This window comes from Callithrix jacchus, chromosome 5 (assembly GCF_049354715.1).
Source record: "Callithrix jacchus isolate 240 chromosome 5, calJac240_pri, whole genome shotgun sequence".
Lineage (NCBI taxonomy): Eukaryota > Metazoa > Chordata > Mammalia > Primates > Cebidae > Callithrix > Callithrix jacchus.
The window spans coordinates 118,379,360-118,398,579 of NC_133506.1; the positions used below are offsets into that span (position 1 = coordinate 118,379,360).

General features: G+C 46.4%; 1 protein-coding gene across 7 annotated transcripts in view; it reads right to left on the reverse strand.

Annotated features, from left to right (window-relative positions):
• SP2 (Sp2 transcription factor) overlaps window positions 1-19,051 on the reverse strand; it is a 33,271-nt gene extending 14,220 nt beyond the window's left edge. For 3 of the 7 annotated variants that reach the window (XR_013535883.1, XM_008997448.5, XM_008997447.5), the window contains exons 1-2: window positions 18,994-19,051; window positions 569-645 (exon numbers count right to left, since the gene is read on the reverse strand). Coding sequence is in view for 6 of the 7 variants with exons in the window: in XM_008997448.5 (XP_008995696.2) it covers window positions 569-645; window positions 18,994-19,000 (84 nt within the window). In the remaining variant the exon portion in view is untranslated. Of the gene's footprint in view, window positions 1-568; window positions 646-14,316 lie in introns of all 7 variants that reach the window. The other 4 variants (XM_078374254.1, XM_035301360.3, XM_078374255.1 and 1 more) reach the window with 2 other exon arrangements.
• Window positions 19,052-19,220: the final 169 nt, after the last annotated feature.

Below are 19,220 nucleotides of genomic sequence, written 5' to 3' on the forward strand. Positions count from 1 at the left end.
CAGTATCTTTCTCAGGAAGGAACCCCAGGCAGCACCCCAAGGATAGGGTTCCTAACAATGTGAGCTGACTTCCTACTTCCCACTGGCCTTGTTTCTAAGGACAGTGAAGCATGTTTGGCTCTTAGATGGAGTTTCATTAGCCCATCCCGGGGATTGAGGTGTCCCTGATTGCTCAGCTGAGGAGAGGAGGGAGGAAAAAAGAAATAGAGGGGCAAAAGGAGGAATAAACATTTCGGTAAAGTGCTTTTTAGTACTCAGAACATATAACTTTATACATTGCGGCGGGCTGAACTTTTGAGACAATGAGAGAGCCTCTGTTTTCCTTTCATATGTAGTGAGGTCTGGTGGAAGGAACATTGAGTTTAATCCTTGTTTTTCCCCTTGACCCACCTGTGGCACCTTAGGTAAATGACCATGGTTTCTCAGTAAAGAAAACTTGGCTAACTGAATCTTCCCCAGTTGTATAACCTAGGATATTTACAGTGAGACAGTGAAGACAGAGAGTGTTTTCAGTGAGTCTGTCCAGGATGCTGCAGCCCCAAGCCCTTAGAGCCCACTGCCCACTCGCCTGGGTGTTAGAGGTGGCAGGCTGCAGGTAGTCACTGGGACTGACAGCGGCAGTAGCAGCCATGCTGGTCTGTGAATCTGTTGGAAGAAAAGAGATGGAGTAATGTATAAGATGCCCAAAAAGAACCCAAGCCCACTTGCTTCAGATTTTCTTTTCTTTTTTTTTTGAGATGGAATTTTGCTCTTGTTGCCTAGATTGGAGTGCAGTGGCTTGATCTCGGCTCACTGAAACCTATGCCTCCCAAGTTCAAGCGATTCTCTTGCCTCTGCCTCTTGAGTAGCTGGGATTACAGGCATATGTCACCACACTCGGCTGATTGTTTGTGTTTTTAGTAGAGATGGGGTTTCACCGTGTTAGGCAGGATGGTCTCATTTTCCTGACCTTGTGATCTGCCCACCTCAGCCTCCCAAAGTGCTGGGATTACAGGCACCCAGCCAAATTTCTTTTTGCCTCTATTTGTTGCTGCTTCTCCAAGGTAAGTTAATGCTTTTCCCCAGACTTCCCCACCCTAGGCTGACAGCCTTATATCTATTTCAGAAGATGACCTTCTCCTCTCCTTAGACTCAGCCATCTGAGGCTGTGAGGACAGCTGGTCCTGCCCCCTCCAGCCACCACAGTCTGGGATAACATGAAAATAACCAAGACTATACCAGGACTCCCTTCTGTAACTCAGCTATGCCCTCTCTGCTGGGCACTGCTGGCTCTTCATAGCTAACCTGGAACCCCTCTATGATGGGCAGAGGGAACTTCCCAGCTAACCCTCTAGCTCTAACTCAAGCCTCCTGCAAACTCCTGCTGTAGACAGATGCCAAAACTGACAGGGAAGCATGGCTCAGCCAGGATTTCTGACAAGGAGGACATACCTCCTCCATTCCCAAGTCTTGGATGTTTTATGCTCAGCCTTCACCACAAAGGCTGGTGACCCTAGGCAGCATATACGACACACAGGTCAATTCTTTACATGAATTTACACTTTTACATAGTATAACAGGCATAGGCCCACAGGCATCAACCAAGACTCGGTAGAGCTAATCACTAACTGGGTATAACAGGAGAAGGAAAACAGTAAATTCTATTTTTGTTTAAATGTGTATGTATTTCTTTTTTTGTTTTTGAGACAGAGTCTCGTTCTGTTGCCAAGCTGGAGTACAGTGGCGTGATCTCAATTCACTGCAACCCCTGCCTCCCAGGTTTCAAGTGATTCTCCTGCCTCAGCCTTCCAAGTAGCTGGGACTATAGGCATGCACCACCATGCCCAGCTAATTTTTGTATTTTCAGTAAAGGCAGGGTTTCACCATGTTGGCCAGGATGGTCTTGATCTCTTGACCTCGTGATCTGCCTGCCCGGCCTCCCAAAGTGCAAGGATTACAGGTACGAGCCACCGCACCTGGCCCGTGTGTATATATTTCTATATATGAATATAACCAAATAGGAAAAAGTCTTAAGCCATTATCTCTTAGTGGTAGAGTTTTGTTTGACTTTAATTTGTACCTTGTTTATTTTCTCATTTTCCCATGACAAATATACTCTATTGTACTTTTTAAAAAAAAAAAAAGAAAAATAAGTTTGAGGAAGTAATGAAGGCACTCTCCACTGTGCTCTAAAGTCATCTAAAAGAGGCCAGGTACAATAGCTCATGCGTGTTATCCTAGCACTTTGGGAAGCTGAGGTGGGAAGATTGCTTGAGCCCAGGAGTTCAAGACCAGCCTAAGCAACATAGGTAGACCCTGTCCCTGATAAAAAAATTTTAAAAAAGAAAAAAACACAAGATCAGGAAAATGAAAGTCATGAGAATTTTAGAAGAAAGAATCTATGCCATCTTAAAGTTCATAAATCACTAAGAAAAAAAAAAGAACAGAACAGAACACCAGGTAGAATCCAGACTTGAATCCGGACCTTTGGAAAGCAGATTTCAGTAAGTACAGAAATAAGAGGGGTATTACTTTGAAGACTCAAAAAAGAAAAAAAGGCTCAGGGTGCATTTGGCTTGGAAGGCTAAGATGGAAGGATCATTTGAGGCCAGGAATTTGAGGCTGCAGTGCCCTATATCACACTTGTGAACAGCCACAACATTCCTGCCTGGATAACATAGCAAGATCCCATCTCAAACAAAAAGGGGTTGAGCCCTTCTAAGGAATTTGGCAAAAAGAGGATAGGTATTGGGCCAGGTGTGGTGGTTTATGCCTGTAATCCTAGCACTTTGGGAGGCTGAGGTAGGCAGATTGCCTGAGCTCAGGAGTTCGAGACCAGCCTGGGCAACATAGGGAGACCCCATCTCTACAAAAAATTTAAAAATTAGCCTGACATGGTGGCACATGCCTGTGGTCCCAGTTACTTGAGTGATGCAGCAAGACCTCCATCTCCATTTAAAAAAAAAAAAAAAGGTGAAGTGGAAACTGAAGCCCTGGATACGGTGATGAGCTGGTAAGAAAGCACACCAGTGCTTTAAATGGTTACCAGGCCTGAAGTCCACACAAACTGTACTCCAGAAGAGGGGAGACTTTGCAGACACACCTGCAAATGTGTGCAGAGCCAGAGGGCAGCTCTGGGCAAAATTATATATGCACATCCAGAGATATTACAGGCACTGATCCTTGGCAAAATCCTAGGACAAAGGATTGAATAGTACTGTAACTACTGAGGAAAGGAAGGAGTGACCACAAGGAATAAGTATTATAATGTAAAAGAACAAGTCATGCTGAACAAATCTGTTTCTTAAAACATAGGGTTTTGGTTGGACACATCAAGAGCATGGTATACACTAGGGTATTTCATTTCAACAGGTATCTGGCTGACATTTTCATAATATTCTTGTGAACAAAAAGGGAAGAAACTTGGGCAATATGATAGTCTAGTTTGTGTGGGGCTAAGCTGAGCAAGCCTCCACCTAAGAAGTCTGCTGCTGCAAGGTCAACCAGTATCTCGAACTGGGGTGATTTTTTTTTTTTTTTTTGGAGATGCAGTCTCATTCTGTCGCCAGGTTGGAGTGTAGTGGCATGATCTCAGTTCACTGCAGCCTCTGCCTCCTGGGCTCATATGATCCTCCCACCTTGACCCCCCCAAGTAGCTGGGACCACTGGTGCACACCACCAGACCCAGCTAATTTTTGTGTATTTTCTAGAGACAGGGTTTCGCCATGTTGCCCAGGCTTTTCTCAAACTCCTGGGCTCAAGCAATCCCGCTGCTTCAGCCTCCCAAAGTGCTGTGATTACAGGCATGAACCACCACACTCGGCCCAATCACCTTTTTAAAAATGAACATACCCGGGCATGGTGGCTCATGACACTTCGGGAGGCTGAGGCAGGGATCATGAGGTCAGGAGTTTGAGACCATCCTGATCAACTTGGTGAAACCCCATCTCTATAAAAATACAAAAATTAGCCAGGTATGGTGGTGCACGCCTGTAATCCCAGCTACTCAGGAGGCTGAGACAGGAGAATCGCTTGAACCAGGGAAGTGACAGAAGAATAACTTGAACCAGGGAGGCAGAGGTTGCAGTGAGCCAAGATCATGCCACTGTACTCCAGCCTGGGTGACAGAGTGAGACTCGGTCTCAAAAAAAAAGAATTAAATATACACACACGCACACACACACACACACACCCCACAGATCACCAGGTGACTGCTGCATAACAAAGTCCTGCACATTTCAGGGCCTGTGTATGTATTTATAAGTGCACCACCATAACTGTGGGCTAATTAGGACAACTTCGTTCTGGACATTTAGTTCACAACGCATCTGTGCAAAGTGAAACGGCTTCAGAAGCAGTGGGAGGACTGTGTCACACTGATTGGCACACTACAGGATGGGTGTGCAGAACTCAAGGAGCCTAAGTGTCAAGTCTGTGCCATGCTTACACAGAAAAGCAATTATTTGATTTGGGTTCAGTCAAACATCACCCTCTCAGAATGATGCTGATAATTTGAATTTTACTGGCTTTTTTTGTAGTTACATACGTGAACTGTTTTTTTGGGGGGCGGGGGGAGAAGTTTTTTGCTTGTCACCCAGGCTGGAGTGCAGTGGTGCAATCTCAGCTCACTGTAACCTCTGCCTCCTGGGTTCAAGCGATTCTCCTGCCTCAGCCTCCCGAGTAGCTGGGATTACAGACATGCGCCACCATGCATGGCTAATTTTTTATATTTTTATTAGAGGTGGGGTTTCACCATGTTGGCCAGGCTGGTCTTGAATTCCTGACCTCAGGTGATCCTCCTGCCTCAGCCTCCCAAAGTGCTGGGATTACAGGCATGAGCCACCTCGAGTGGCTACATTTGTGAACTTTATAGGAACTTGATCAATGAGCTGACACACAGATTCATGTTCATACAAAATTAAGTTATAATATTATAATGAAAATAATATAAGCCAGCCCCAAACCATTTTTCCTTTGGACCAGTGATGTTCAAGCTATCAGATCACAAACCAGTTACAAAAACAATTTGCGTCAAGACCCAGCATATGCATACACACACCACACGTTCTTGTCCCATGCCCATTCAACGAAAGTTTCCTGAAACAAAACTCCCTTATTAAATGTGATGGACTGTAATATTTTTCTATTCTATTTCATTTTTTTAAATGCTGGCTGTGATCCACTAAATTAATTCTGTGTCCTACAGGCTGGAAAACTTAGGCTTTAGAATGGTATCCACTATCCAAGTTTGGCAAAGATCTAGATGACAAGTAAAACTTGCAGATGTTGGCTTGGCACTGTGGCTGACTCCTGTAATCCCAGCACTTTGGGAGGGTGAGGAGGGAGGATCATTTCCTGTCAGGAGTTCAAGGCCAGCCTGACCAATATGATGAAATCATGTCTCTACTAAAAAATACAAAAAAATCAGCTAGGTATGATGGTGCACACCTGAAGTGCCAGCTGCTTGGGAGATTGAAGCAGGAGAATCGCTTGAACCTGTGAGATGGAGGTTGCAGTGAGCCAAGAGCGTGCCACTGCACTCCTGCCTAGGTATCAGAGCTAGACTACCAAAACAAAAATGAAAACAAAAAAATTTGCAGACATCACAAAAGTTGGAAGGAGGTTCAAAAACATCTTTTTTTTTTTTTTTGAGATGGAATCTTGCTCTGTCGCTCAGGCTGGAGTGCTATGGCGTGATCTTGCCTCACTGTAACCTCAACCTCCTGGGTTCAAGTGATTCTTCTGCCTTAGCCTCCCGAGTAACTGGCATGCATCATCATGCCTAGTTAATCTTTGTATGTTTAGTAGAGATGAGATTTCATCACATTGGCCAGGATGGTCTTGAACTCCTGACCTTGGCCGCCTCGGCCTCCCAAAGTGCTGGAATTACAAGCGTGAGGTACCGTGCCTGGCTAGGGTTCAAGGACATCTTTAAAAACTGGTAGGTATAATGTTCAAGAACATGAGGCTCCATGCCTAAATGAGATTCTAACTGTGTGGTTCATTAGTGGGATGGTCCTTCTTAGCCTCCTCATAGTGCCCTCGGTGAAACAAAGGTAATGTCATCCTTCTGGGATTTCTGTAAGGCTTTAATAATTTATGTGACAGCATCGAGGGTTTAAAGTTTAATAAGTCTTGGCCAAGTGCGGTGGCTTGCACCTGTAATTCCAGCACTTTGGGAGGCCAATGTAAGCAGATCACTTGAGCTCAGGTGTTTGAGACCAGCCTGGGCAACACGGTGAAACTCTGTCTCTATATTAAAAAAAAAAAAAAACAACAAAAAACATTTAGTAAGTCCTGCACTTAGATAAAAAAGACTAATCATGGCCGGCACAATGGCTCACACCTGTAATCCCAGCACTTTGGGAGACTGGGGTGGGAGGATCACCTGAGGTCAGGCAGGAGTTTGAGACTACCTGACCAACATGGAGAAACCCGTCTTTACTAAAAATACAAAATTAGCTGGGCATGGTGGTACATGCCTGTAATCCCAGCTACTCAGGAGGCTGAGGAAGGAGAATTGCTTGAACCCAGGAGGCGGAGGCTGTGGTAAGCTGAGATTGTGCCATGCACTCCAGACAGGGCAACAAGAGCAAAACTCTGTCCCCCCACCAAAAAAAAAAATTAGCTGGGCGTGATGGCTGGCACCTGTAGTCTTGGCTACTTGGGAAGCTGAGGCATGAGAATCACTTGAACCAGGGAGGCAGAGGTTGCAGTGAGCCAAGCAAGATTACACCACTGTACTCCAGCCTGGGTGGCAGAACGAGACTCCCTTTCAAAACAAAAAACAAAAAAAGAACCAATCACATGCATGTAGGGCAGAAAGAGCCTAATAGTGCCATGTAGAAAAGTCCCAGTGGTTTTGACTTCAAGCTGAATGGAGCCAGGACAATCTAGATATGGCTGCCAAAAAGGCTACTGCAATCTTGGATTGCATTTCTAAAAGTTCAGTCATAGAACAAAAAATATCCTCTTGAAGTCTGCACACTTGGGCCACATCTGGAGCGTCAGGTTCTGTTCTGAGTGAGATTTTTAAAGGGGGATTTTCAGAGGACAGCAGCAATCATTGTGACTAGCATGCCACTTCCGCCATTTAATAGTGCCATTTACTTTTAATGGGTTCAAAGGGTAGAACCAAGATTCCTGTGTGGACATTTTGAGGCAGATTTCAGTTAACATAAAAGAGAACTTTCAAAAGACGAAAATGAGTTGCCTTCTGAGGTACTACTATCTTCTCCCTTCTGTGGAATCACTTAACCACAGGCAAAAGACATGTGTCCTTGCTGGAGTCAGGATGTTGAGATGGGGTGGGAAGTTGGACCAAATGATCTTTAAGATTTTTATTCATGGCGGGGCATGGTGGCTCATGCCTGTAATCCCAGAACTTTGGGAGGCCTAGGCAGGCAGATCACTAGAGGTCAGAGGTTTAAGACCAGCCTGGCCAACATAGGGAAACCCCATCTCTATTATAACTACAAAAATTAGCTGGGTGTGGTGATGCATACTTGTAATCCCAACTACTCAGGAGGCTGAGGCAAGAGAATCACTTGAACCTGGGAGGCGGTGGTTGCAGTGAGCAAAGATCGTACCACTGCACTCCAGCCTGGGTGACAAGAGTGAGACTCTGTCTCAAAAAAAAAGATTTTTATTCACTGGAAGAAAGGAAAGTTAATTTAAAATAAATTTTAAAAAACAGATTTTTATACTTCTCAGACCATGTTGCTGATAAAAATATAAGATGAGTTTGTTGCTGGCAGAACTTCAAAGAAAGGCAGTGGCTCTCCCAGGAGTCTCCCCCAGGGCTCAGGTTTGCTTAGCTAAAATTAATGAATGACTCTCTTAGACATCCTCTAATATAAAACAGAAGGGACATGGGATCAGCACAGAGTGTAAATGAAATGAGACAAATTAAAACTGGCCTAGTGTTTCTTCATCAGTCCTTATTACCCTGGATGCAAACTGTTTGGATACTGGGCTGGGTTCTGAGTGCTTCTTCAGTTAGGATGTTAAAGCACAATCTACTGAAGGAAGCTGAAGACTGCTGGTGCTCGACGTTGCACCATTTCAGCTTGTTTTCCTTCCCAGCTGGTTCCTGAAATACTCCTCCAGAGCTCAAGCCAATGTTTGTAAGTATCTTCCGTAGTGTCACGCAGAGCTTTATGGCCACAGGCTGCAGACCTGGGCAACCCAAAGAGAGACCAATCTCCATGCCACCATAGAATTATCTCCTGGGATTAACCATGAAGGAGAAAAGACAGGTATTTCCCACTGATGTTTGGAAATGAAAAGTGGTTAAGAAGAGGTAGCGTAGATAGCTAACTGCAAGACTATGATCAAAGGCACTTTAGAATCTCATTAATTTGAAACCTTATATTTAAAATATATAATTTGGACAAAAATTGTGCTTAACTTTTCTTTCATACTATTTAAAGTGAGGCTAAATGGTGTTCAAAGATTGCAAAGGGACTCCTAGAGTAATTGTTTTATACCACTTCCACCATTTTAATAGTGCCATTTGCTTTTAACAGTAATTTACATCTGGTCACTGAAATCGACACTTAACAACATTGGTAAGTGGGATTGTGCATATTCTTGAAAGAAAAAGCTGCAATGCTTTCAGAGTTTTATCATTCAGACTTTTCATTAAGTTAGGTTGGCTAAAACTTTCCCAATAGTCCCTAGGGTGGTGAAGTTTTACAATGATTTACTATACAAGCAACAGGACCTCTCTTAGGCTCCAAGGAAAACTCCAAGGACATCAAACAAGGTTTGAAGGCAGCATGGAGTGGAGATGGGGTTGCAGGTGCCTGATGGGACCACACACAACATTCCTTTCCCATATTGGAAACCAACTGAATCCCAAAACCAGTAGAAAAACATCCCCTGAGTTTCTGGACTCTTGATGTGTTTTATTCATCATCTGCCTCTACCTGCTGTCCCCTCCAGCACAGCCTTCTCTTCCTCCCCGCTTGACCAAACTTGGTAGAAAAATTGCTGGCACCCTGCTGTCCCCTCCTTCCTTTCCTACTCAGTCATTTCCCAGCAGCATTAGGATGTCCACCCTGGCACTGTGCTCACGATGCATTTGGCCCAGGTCGCCAGCAACCTCCTTGCTGCTCAATCAAACAGACCCTCTGACCAGTCCCTCCTCCTCGAAATTGCCATGGATTTTCTTCCACCTCTCCTGCCACCTTTTCCCCTTGTGGGCTCCTCTTCCATTACCACCCCTTAAATACTGATGTTCCCCAACATCTGTTCTTTCTCCTCATCTAGCACCCTTTCCCTGGGTGACCATGCCTACTTGCATGCCTTTACATACTTTCCACAGGCTGGGGACTCATAGGCCTGTGTCTGGCCTGGGTCTCTGCTCCACGTGTTAGACCCGTATATCCAGCCCTCTAGGGGTCTTCTACTAGGACTCCACAGACACTTCCAGCACTGAGCTGTCAGCTTTGCCCATTCTTTCTCCAGCTTTCTCACCCTCGGCCACCACAGGCCTTCTTCCAGATCCTTGAAAAACCTTCGTCTCTGCACCTGCCTTTCCTTGCTTACAGTTCTTTCTGTTCTCTTCACTAGCTAAGGCCTTACCCTTCAGGTCTCTAGCTGTTTAACTTTCCCAGCATAATTTAAGACCCATTATGTAACAGGCATGCCATTGTCTCAGAGAGGCCTTTCTAGACCCCTGAGATGAGGTTAACTCCTTTGGGAACACTCACCCATTAAATAATCATGAGCTTAATGTATGTAAGGGCTCCCCAAGATGGGCCATGTCTGTCTGCACCACTGAACTGCTGACACTAACCCTGGCACATGGCTCACAGACACCTTCAGTGCCTATAGGCTGCATGAATATCCGAGGTTAAAATAGCCTCTCTTCTGGTATCTCCAATCAGGACAAAACCTGAGTATCCCCCTCACTGCCAATCAATCAAGTCCTTATGATTCCATTTCATAAACAGAAATCTTCCTGTAGTGTACCCAGGCTCCCCACCCTCATCACCATGATCCACCTGAGATACTGGCCACTGGCCTCCCCCTTAGCCAGCCTCCACAGTTTGGTCAGAATGCTCTTTTTAAAATGCAAATCCCATCTAGCCACTCTCCTGATTAACGCCCTCAATTGCTCCCTGATGCTCTTATAAAGGCCAAAACAAGCTGTCCCTCCCTGTCCCTCCCCCCAGCCTCTTGCCCTTTCAACTCTCCCAACGCACACTTCAGTTTTTTCATTTCTGGAATTAAAACACGTCACCCTGTCTCACTTGGATCCTGAAGCACACTCTTCCATTTGCCTGGCCAGCTTCTGTCCTTCAGAGCTCATTTATACTCTCACTCAGGGAAAGCCTTTCCTGACCTCCATCTCAAGTCTGGGGCAGGTGACCTTGCCACCTGCCAGTACATACTCCCCAAGGCACCCTTCTGCTCTGTCCCACCAACGCAGAGCAGGTAGTGTGTCTCTGTCCCACAGGTCTTTCTAGGGCTGACTTGGGGGAGCACGTAACAGGAAGAGACCTCTGAGCCCTGACTGCCAGGCTGCAGGCTGTCCGACTGGTCTTTTCATTGAGGACGTTACTGTTGAGACCCAGCGAATGAGAAAAGGCACCTACAGAAAGACCACAACAATAGGCTTTAGGAAGGTTTTCCTTCTGGAGAGAACTTGACTCCAACTCAGGCCTTGCGGGTATTCAGCTTTTTCCGCCTGTGGGTTCCTGCCATCGTGGCTCTGGCTTTCTTGGCCTTCTGCTATGGTATTTCCCCTGGAGGAATTTCACACTGTGCAAACAGTCTTTCTGTTGGCTATTTTGGTCAGCTCAGCTGGGCCTTAGGCCAACAAAGCAGTTTCTAAGCCCAGGCTTTTCCAGTTGCCTAGCCTGGAAGAATTCAGAGCTGGTGAAGGAAAAGCATGCCCTGACTGGTTTAGAGAACAAAGATGGACCTCAAAGGAAGCTGACAAACAGGGTAAGAGAATCCACTTGGATGAAGACAGCAGCAACCTTGGTAGTGAAAGACTCCAAATTGTACTGAACATTTCAATGAGAAGCAAACCTCAGCAATCACCAAAAACATTATAAGGTGGGCACAGTGGCTCACACCTGTAATCCCAGCACTTTGGGAGGCCGAGGCAGAAGGATCAGTTGAGGCCAGGGTTCAAGACTAGCCTGGGCAACACAACAAGATGCCACCTCTAAAAAAAACATTTACAAACTTGCTGAAAGTGATGGTGTGTGCCTGTAGTCCCTGCTACTTAGGAGACCAAGGACAGAGGATTGTTTGAGCACAGGAAGTCAAGGCTGCAGTGAGCCATGTTTGCACCACTGCGCTCTTGCCTGGGTGACAGAGTGAGACCCTGTTTTAAATAAATAAATAAATAATTCAAACGAACAAATAAACAAAAACCATTGTATAACAGCCCAATAACAGTAAAACAAATTTCAATGACTTTCATCAAATGAGGACAACTCTGGGCAGTGGCTTGCTAATGCTACAGGCGGAAGGAAGAAGGTGAGTAAGGAATAGAGATCTTGTCTCCACATTAACCCTTTACTGAGCCTCCCATCTTCCCTCCCTGTAACTTGGAACCCCCAGCCTCAGGTAATGACCCTTAGGTGTGTCCACAATTTAATCAAGAAGTTAAAATTTCCCTCATCAGCTAAGATCCATTATGTCTCCCCTTTTCTTCAAGCAAAACCCCTTACAAGAGTAACCTATACTTACTGTCCTTAATTTCTCTCTGCTAGCTTTTCTTAAACCTGCTCCAGCCAGGCTCACCTTCCCCATGCATGCCACCAAAAGTGTTCATGCCACCAGACACTTCCATGTTGCTAAAAACCTAATGGCTACTTCTTAAACCAAATCGTCTGTGGTGCTCTGACAGTTGATTGCTCTTCTTCCTTTTGATCTTGGCTCACTGCAACCTCCCCCTCTTGGGTTCAAGCAATTCTCCTGCCTCAGCCTCCTGTGTAGCTGGGGTTACAGGCATCTGCCACCATGTCCAGCTCATTTTTTGTATTTTTAATAGAGACAGGGTTTCACCATGTTGGCCAGATTGGTCTCCAACTCCTGACCTCAAGTAATCCGCCCGCCTCAGCCTCCAAAAGTGCTGGGATTACAGGCATGAGCCACCACAACCGGCCTCTTCTTCCTTGAAACATTTTCTTCATTTGGCCTCTAGGACACACTTGCCAAGTTGGTCTTCTATTTCTCTGGCTAACTTCTCCCATATCTCCTCTGCTGGTTCTTCCTCTTCTTTCTCAAATTTGAAATGATTGGGTTGCCCCAGGACTCTGTCTCAGGACCTTTCTTCTGTCTACATCTGTTTCCTAAATGATTTTGTCTAGTCTTGTGGGTTTAGACACCAGTAAGATATAGATTCTATGTAATTTTAACTCTCAAATTTCTGTCTCCAGACTTGTATATCCAACTGCCCACTGACATCTCCACTTGGACGTATTAATAGACGCCGTAAATCTAGCCCCTAACAGTGTTCCCAATTTGAAGGAATTTTGACTCTTTCAAAATTCCTCACTGTAGTGAACAAATAATAACTCCGTCCTTCCAGCTGCTCAGCCCTACAACTTTGGGGTTGTCCTTATCTTTTTTCCACACCCTACACTTGACAGCAAACACTTTGGCTCTATCTTCAGAATATATGCCAAACCTGACAGCTTCTACCACCTCCTCTGTCATCACCTAGGTCCAGGTTTCTATCATGTCTCCCGTGGATTAACTGACAAACCTCCTAGCTATGCTTCTGACCTTGACCCCATCTGTCTGTTCTCAACACATCCAGAGTTAAGACCTATCACACTTAAATGAAACCATGTTATTCCTCTGCTTGGAGGCCCCCGATACCATCCCATCTCCCACTCAAAGTAAGAGCTAAAGTCTCCACAGTGATGCATAAGGCCCATGTGACCTGACCTCTCTCACCTGCCCTGTCATTCTCCCTCTCACTGCTTCAGCAATGCTGGCACCCTGCTGTTTCTCAACATACCAAGTATGGCCCCACCTGAGGGCCTCTGCATTTGCTCTTCTCTCTGCTTGAGTTCTCACCCTTTTCCCCTCACCAGAGATAGAACAAGGCACAATCTCCTCCCAACTGCTTCAGGGTTTTACTCAGATGTCACCTTAACATTGAGACCTTCCCTGACCATCCTATGTAATTTGTTCTCCACCCCCCCCCCCCAGCTCTTTCCTTATCCTTGTTTTGCCTCCTTAGCACTTCTCACTGTCCAACAAATATCTATTAGTTACTCACTGTCTCCCACCAAGATGTGAGCTTTCTAAAGGCAGGGACTTCTCTGCCTTACTCACTGATGTATCCCTAGTCCCTGGCATGTGGTAGGTGCTTAATAATCTATAGTTGTTGAATAAGTGAATGGAGGCTTTAGAGTAGGAGAGCCTACAGAGTTTTGCAACCAAAGGAGAAAAGCTGCAGATTTGCATATCCTGGCACTAGGCCAGGATCTACTCCACAGCTGGGTTTAGCTGAGCCAGACCGTGATGGAACCCTCGATCCCACCTGTCACCTCACATGTGGGCCAGTGCAGTCCAGTCCTGCTCCGCGTCAAAAATAACAAAGCCCACACCTCTCATCACTTCAGGTACTACTGCATTTCAGTGCTTCTCTCAATTGACATGCATTGGGGGAAAGTTAAGATAAGGAAGGCACTGGAATTTGCGTAAGGCCTGTCTGTCTCCACTCTTAATTCTTCTTTTCAAAACCTGACTATGTCATTTGCTAGTTTGCATCCTGACAGGGTCACACCCCTTTGTACTGGAATGGACTCCGGAAGTGAGTGGGTGACGACCGCCTCGGGTGATGAGAACCTGATCAAAGCAGGCCCAGGAAAGAGCATCAAGGTTTTTTTTGTCAAAGAATACTGGCCCTTCGAATTCTTAGAGAACAGGGGAAAAAAGAAAGCAAGATAAACTTTTTCCCCTAATGAATTTCATTATGTGCTTTGGCACATTTATTTGTGAGTCACTCCCCACATTTATCCTGGGCCAGAATCAGTTTTATTTTTTGAGATGGAGTCTTGCTCTGTCGCCCAGGCCGGGGTGCAATGGCATGCTCTAGGCTCACTACAACCTCTGCCTCCCAGGTTCAAGCTGGGACTACAGGCACGTGCCACCACCCCTGGCTGATTTTTGTATTTTTAGTAGAGATGGGGTTTCGCCATGTTAGCCAGGCTGGTCTTGAACTCCTGACCTTAAGTGATCTGCCCGCCTCACCCTTCCAAAGTGCTGGGGTTACTGGCATGATCACAGAGCCCAGCCCTGGGCCAGGAATGAGTGGTGATTTCATTTCCCCTGAAATGACAGAGCTGGCTTACTTACCATTTACTTTTTTAAAGGCTGGGAAATGTCTTGGTCTTTTTCTTCTAGGCTGATCTGAGAAGATTCCCAATTATCAACTGGGAGCAAAAATATTCTGCTTCCAATTAAATGGCCTTACCTGCTCACTCTTACTCCCTATTCACACTCTCTTGGAGGCCACTTTGTGATTCTACCAAATCCTATAGGAGAGGTGACAACCTCAAAGAGGAGGCTCTAGAAAGATGACATTTGGAAATGTGTAAGCTACTGTCCACTAGCTTCCCCTGAGCCACTTTTACCCTTTGATTGAGATGAAAGGCCACCTAACTGCCTAAATCACCACAAAGGGACAAACTGGTATCTCAGAGCAGTTAGCAACAAAAACAAGTAAGCTAAGCCTCTGCACTGCAATGTGGTAGGGCTTCTGGCTAGACACAGCAAGCAATTGTGATGTGGAGACACAACGCAGCAAAGGGAATGAGATGCCAATGAAGGATTCCAACAGTTGGGTCTGCAAGTATGTTTGTCCTATGACACACATAGCCTCGACATCTCGCTGCTCACTGGGGCAGTCAGAGAAACATGGGCCTTTTCATACCCCCTTGCTCCTGAGCAGAGCTCATCTCCCAAGAGCACATCAGCCTGCAACCCAGTCTGATGAGAATCACAGTAATTCCCTGTGCCAATGGCAGCCTCCAAGCATCCTGAAAGTGCTTCTTAGACACGGAGTGGAAGCCATGACTTCCCCTAAGCTGCCAGTGCTGCCTCTGAACTCACGCAGAGGTTCTTCTCTCAGTGTCCCCAGAGCCAGTAGAAAAATCCGTTTTCCATTTGCAATCTGTCAAGTAGGACAACCCTGCCACCTGGGTGCATCTCCTCAAGGGTAATCTCTACTCCCTTTCCTACATGTCCTGACAATACTGTTGAGTCAGAAATGTCCCACATTGGCTGGGCACAGTGGCTCACGCCTGTAATCTCAGTACTTTGGGAGGCTGAGGTGAGAGGATGGCTCAAGGCCAGGAGTTTGAGACCAGCCTGGCATACAGACCGCACCTCTATTATTTTAAAGAAGAAATGTCCCATATTTTTACCCTTTTCACTCATCTTTCCACCTTGCTCCAATAGATTGCTGACAGGAAAGTAAGACCTCCTCCACCCTGAGGTCTCCTAAGAGAATGCTGCCAGCCAAAACAAGATCTGCTGATAATTGAGGAAGAGCATCTTTAAAAAGATGCTCAACTATATTTCAGAAACATAAAGATCTAAGTGTTGGCTCTATGAGGGAAGAAATAAAGAGAAAGAAGATTTTTTCCTCCCACAACGGGTCTAGACAGTGCCATACAAGGAGTTGCATGAATATCCAAAACAAAAGCAAGGCAAAAAGAAATAAGCAAAAAAGCAACAAATGCATTCCAAATGTCCATTTCTCAGCCCAGAGATGTACCAGTCACTGGTTTAGTTCAGCCTGTAGGTGCTGGGAAGAAATTCACAAATCCAAGTCAGTTGCAAAAAGGGAAAACTCCATACATATCACCCAATGAACCTCTAAGAAAGTATATGAGCTTCTCGGAACAGATTTTACTCCAGGTTTGCAGCCCACAAGGTTTAAGATTGGACCATGCGGTTAAATCTTGTAAACTCAGAAGTGGTCAGGCTACTCCCTAAACTTTGTAATTCTCTACACACCCTTTAAAGCAGTGTTTCTCTGCATCTTTCATTCCACAGTCATTGTTCACCTGATCCAAAATATCCTAAATTTTTCAATGTTTGGAAGCAGGGTTTCCAATTTTTGTGTTCCAATACAGAAAAGGAGAGAAGGGGTGAAAAATAAGTCTTTGAAAAAGAACATGCTACGTATCTATCACAGAAATATGAGTGGGCAAGATTTAGAGGATTGCTGAAACAAAGCCAATACTAGGTCTACTGGTTGGCTGCAACAAGTTTAAGATGTCTTCATAAGGGCCCTGATTGGGGAATACTATACTTGCTTACAGTAAGCTTGGGAACTGCTACAGACCTGTAGCAAAGGGCTGTTCAGCTTCTCTAAAAGGCTGCTATTAACCATCGGAAGAACTAAGAAGTTCAAGGCCAAAATATCAAAATGAACCAACCACTCTACTTGCCGAATAAAAAGTTTCTTTACCCCAGACATCTGCCCAAATCTTTTTTTTTTTTTTTTTTTTTTTTGAGATGGAGTCTCACCCTGTCGCACAGGCTGGAGTGCAGTGGCACAATCTTGGCTCACTACATACAACCTCCTCCCGCTGGGTTCAAGCAAATCTCCTGCCTCAGTCTCCCAAGTAGCTCGGATTACAAGTACGGGACACCATGCCCAGCTAATTTTTGTATTTTTAGTAGAGACAGGGTTGGTTTTAGTCAGTGTTGACTAGGCTGGTCTCGAACTCCTGACCTCAAGTGATCTGCCCACCCTGGCCTCCCATCATGCTGGGATTACAGGCCTGAGCCACTATGCCCAGCTTGCCCAAATCTTATAATTTCTTTTCTCCTCTCTGACAGACCTCCAGAGGCCCAAACTTTAATAGAATCCGAGAGAGAAAAGTGGCCAGTCTATCTGCTGTCCACAGTGATGCCAAACTCTTCCTCCTGGAGCCAGTTCTCCCTGTTGGGCAGTCAGGTGAGGATCTAATTATGAACAAACTCTACTTGCGTCTCCCTGGCAGAGCTTGTGGCTTCAGCAGCCTAGCTCACGGAGGCTCATTATGTCAGACTAGCTTTTTTTTTTAAGAGTCTCTCTTTATTGCCCAGGCTGAAGTGCAATGGCGTCATCTCGGCTCACTGCAACCTCCGCCTCCCAGGTTCAAGCGATTCTCCTGCCTCAGCCTCCTGAGTAGCTGGGATTATAGGTGCGCACCACCACGTCCGGCTAATTTTTGTATTTTTTTAGTAGAGACGGGGTTTCACCATGTTGGCCAGGCTGGTCTCAAACTCAGGATCTCATGATCCACCTGCCTCGGCTTCCCAAAGTGCTGGGATTACAGGCGTGAACCACCGCGTCCAGCCTTGCAGTTACTTTTACCCAAAGAGGTTAAGCCTCTGTACAACCAAGAGGAAGAACTAGAATTAGAAAACTTACCAATTGCCCCAGCCAATAAGATTCCATTTCCAACAGGTATTAATGCCTGTTAGAAGCCACTGGAACACTGACATCATCAGCCCAATTGATAGGCTGTCTGATAGATTCGCCCCCTTCATCACACACAAGAATTTAAAACAAAACAAGACACTGCAGTTATATTCATTATTGCAGACAATGGGTTTCTTTATGTTAGTAATTGAAATTACTGCTGCGGTCTGGACTCCACCATTGTTCCCTCTGCAGCCTGTGAGGCTGGCCAACACTGTAAACTTCCTAGCCCTAAAAATCGTAATCCAGAATGCCACCTCAATACAGCCCTCCACTTGAAACTGAATGCCTTCTGGGGTACAGCACGAAAACGTTTTAGACAGTGCATGCCAGTGCACCTTGAAACAGTCAGTGTCCTTCCATCTGTAATGAAATCTGTGTAACGGGAAACTTGAGTCAATTCATTGTTTAAAGCAGATCTACTGGCTCATACCTTTCTCTAGGAAACAGTAAGTGAACAAGAAGTAACCGCAGAAAAAGAAAGAACTTTGCGAGAATGCACTGAGAAAAGCCAGACTGAGTCCCCTTGGATGAAGTTAATTAAGGAACAAACATGACAGGATATTGGAATCACAACCAAGGAATGCAGTGAGGACAGGTTTCTCAGTTGCCCAAAGACATAGTTCCTTTTGAACTAAAATTAGAAAGCCGCTGAGAAGGAAACATAAGAAGCATGGGTAAGAAGCAAGTCAGGAAAGGGGATGAAGGTGTGTTGAGGAAGAGAGCAAGTTTCTATTCTATTTCTTCTGTAATTCCTTAAGATTGTTTGCACCTGAGCTTTGGGATTGCAGCCGTCTCCCCCAAGGGGCGTCAGGTAACAGGCTGGGAGCTTTGGCAACAAGTTCCAAACTTCTCATAATTCTGCTAAGAGCTGGCAGATATCTAGCTGGAGGCTCAAGGATCCAAGTGCAAACATTAAAGGAAGGTTTTTGCCCACTACCCAGTGAGAGGTGATCTGCCTAGGGAGTGCCCTCGTGTCCTGACACCATCTCCCGATTAGGATACATCGGTAACCGGGCTGGCGTCGACGCCCAGCAGTGTCCATCTGGATCTCAAGCGTTCCCTCGCCCCTCTCTGTGCTCCGGGGAGCCCTTAATCGCTGGTGGGCATCTACAGTTAAGAGTGCAAGAAGGCCCCTCAAACACGAGGCAAGCACGAGGGCTGTCGGCTGCCTCCTCGAAGCAGACTCAAGCATAGTCCGCCCAGGCGGGCGAGCAGTTTTGAGATGGGTCGGCACCCGACTGAGGGGTGCCAGGCCGCCCCGGTGCCCGCTACTCTCGCTGGCCCCCGGAAGCGCCGCCCTCCCGCCCGGCGGGCTCCGAGGAGGCGGGGAGTCGAACGCCCCCTTCCGGGTGCCTCCGCCCGGCTGGCCAGCCCCGCTCCTCCTCCGGGCGGGAATCCTCCCTCCCCCGCCCCTCCCGAAGCCGGGCCCCGGCGTCAGGCCCGGCCCCAGGGGGGAACCCCCGGCCTCGGCTCCCCCTCCCCGCGGCCTCTGCCCGTCTTCCTGACCCTTGGGGGCCGGGAAGACCCCGCCGGCAGGGGCCGGGACCCACCGCTCATTACGACATCTTCCTCCCTGGCCTCCGCCGCCTCCGCCGCCACCGAGAGCCTGACACCGCCCGCCTAGCACCCGCCAATCCCGGAGCCCGCCACCGCCCGAGCGACGGCAGCCTTCACCAATAAGCGCTTGGAACATTGGGGACCGACAGCATTACTAACCAATCAACCAGAGGCGTCTAGAGCGACGTTGACTTGGCCAATAGGTTTATGCAATGTCACT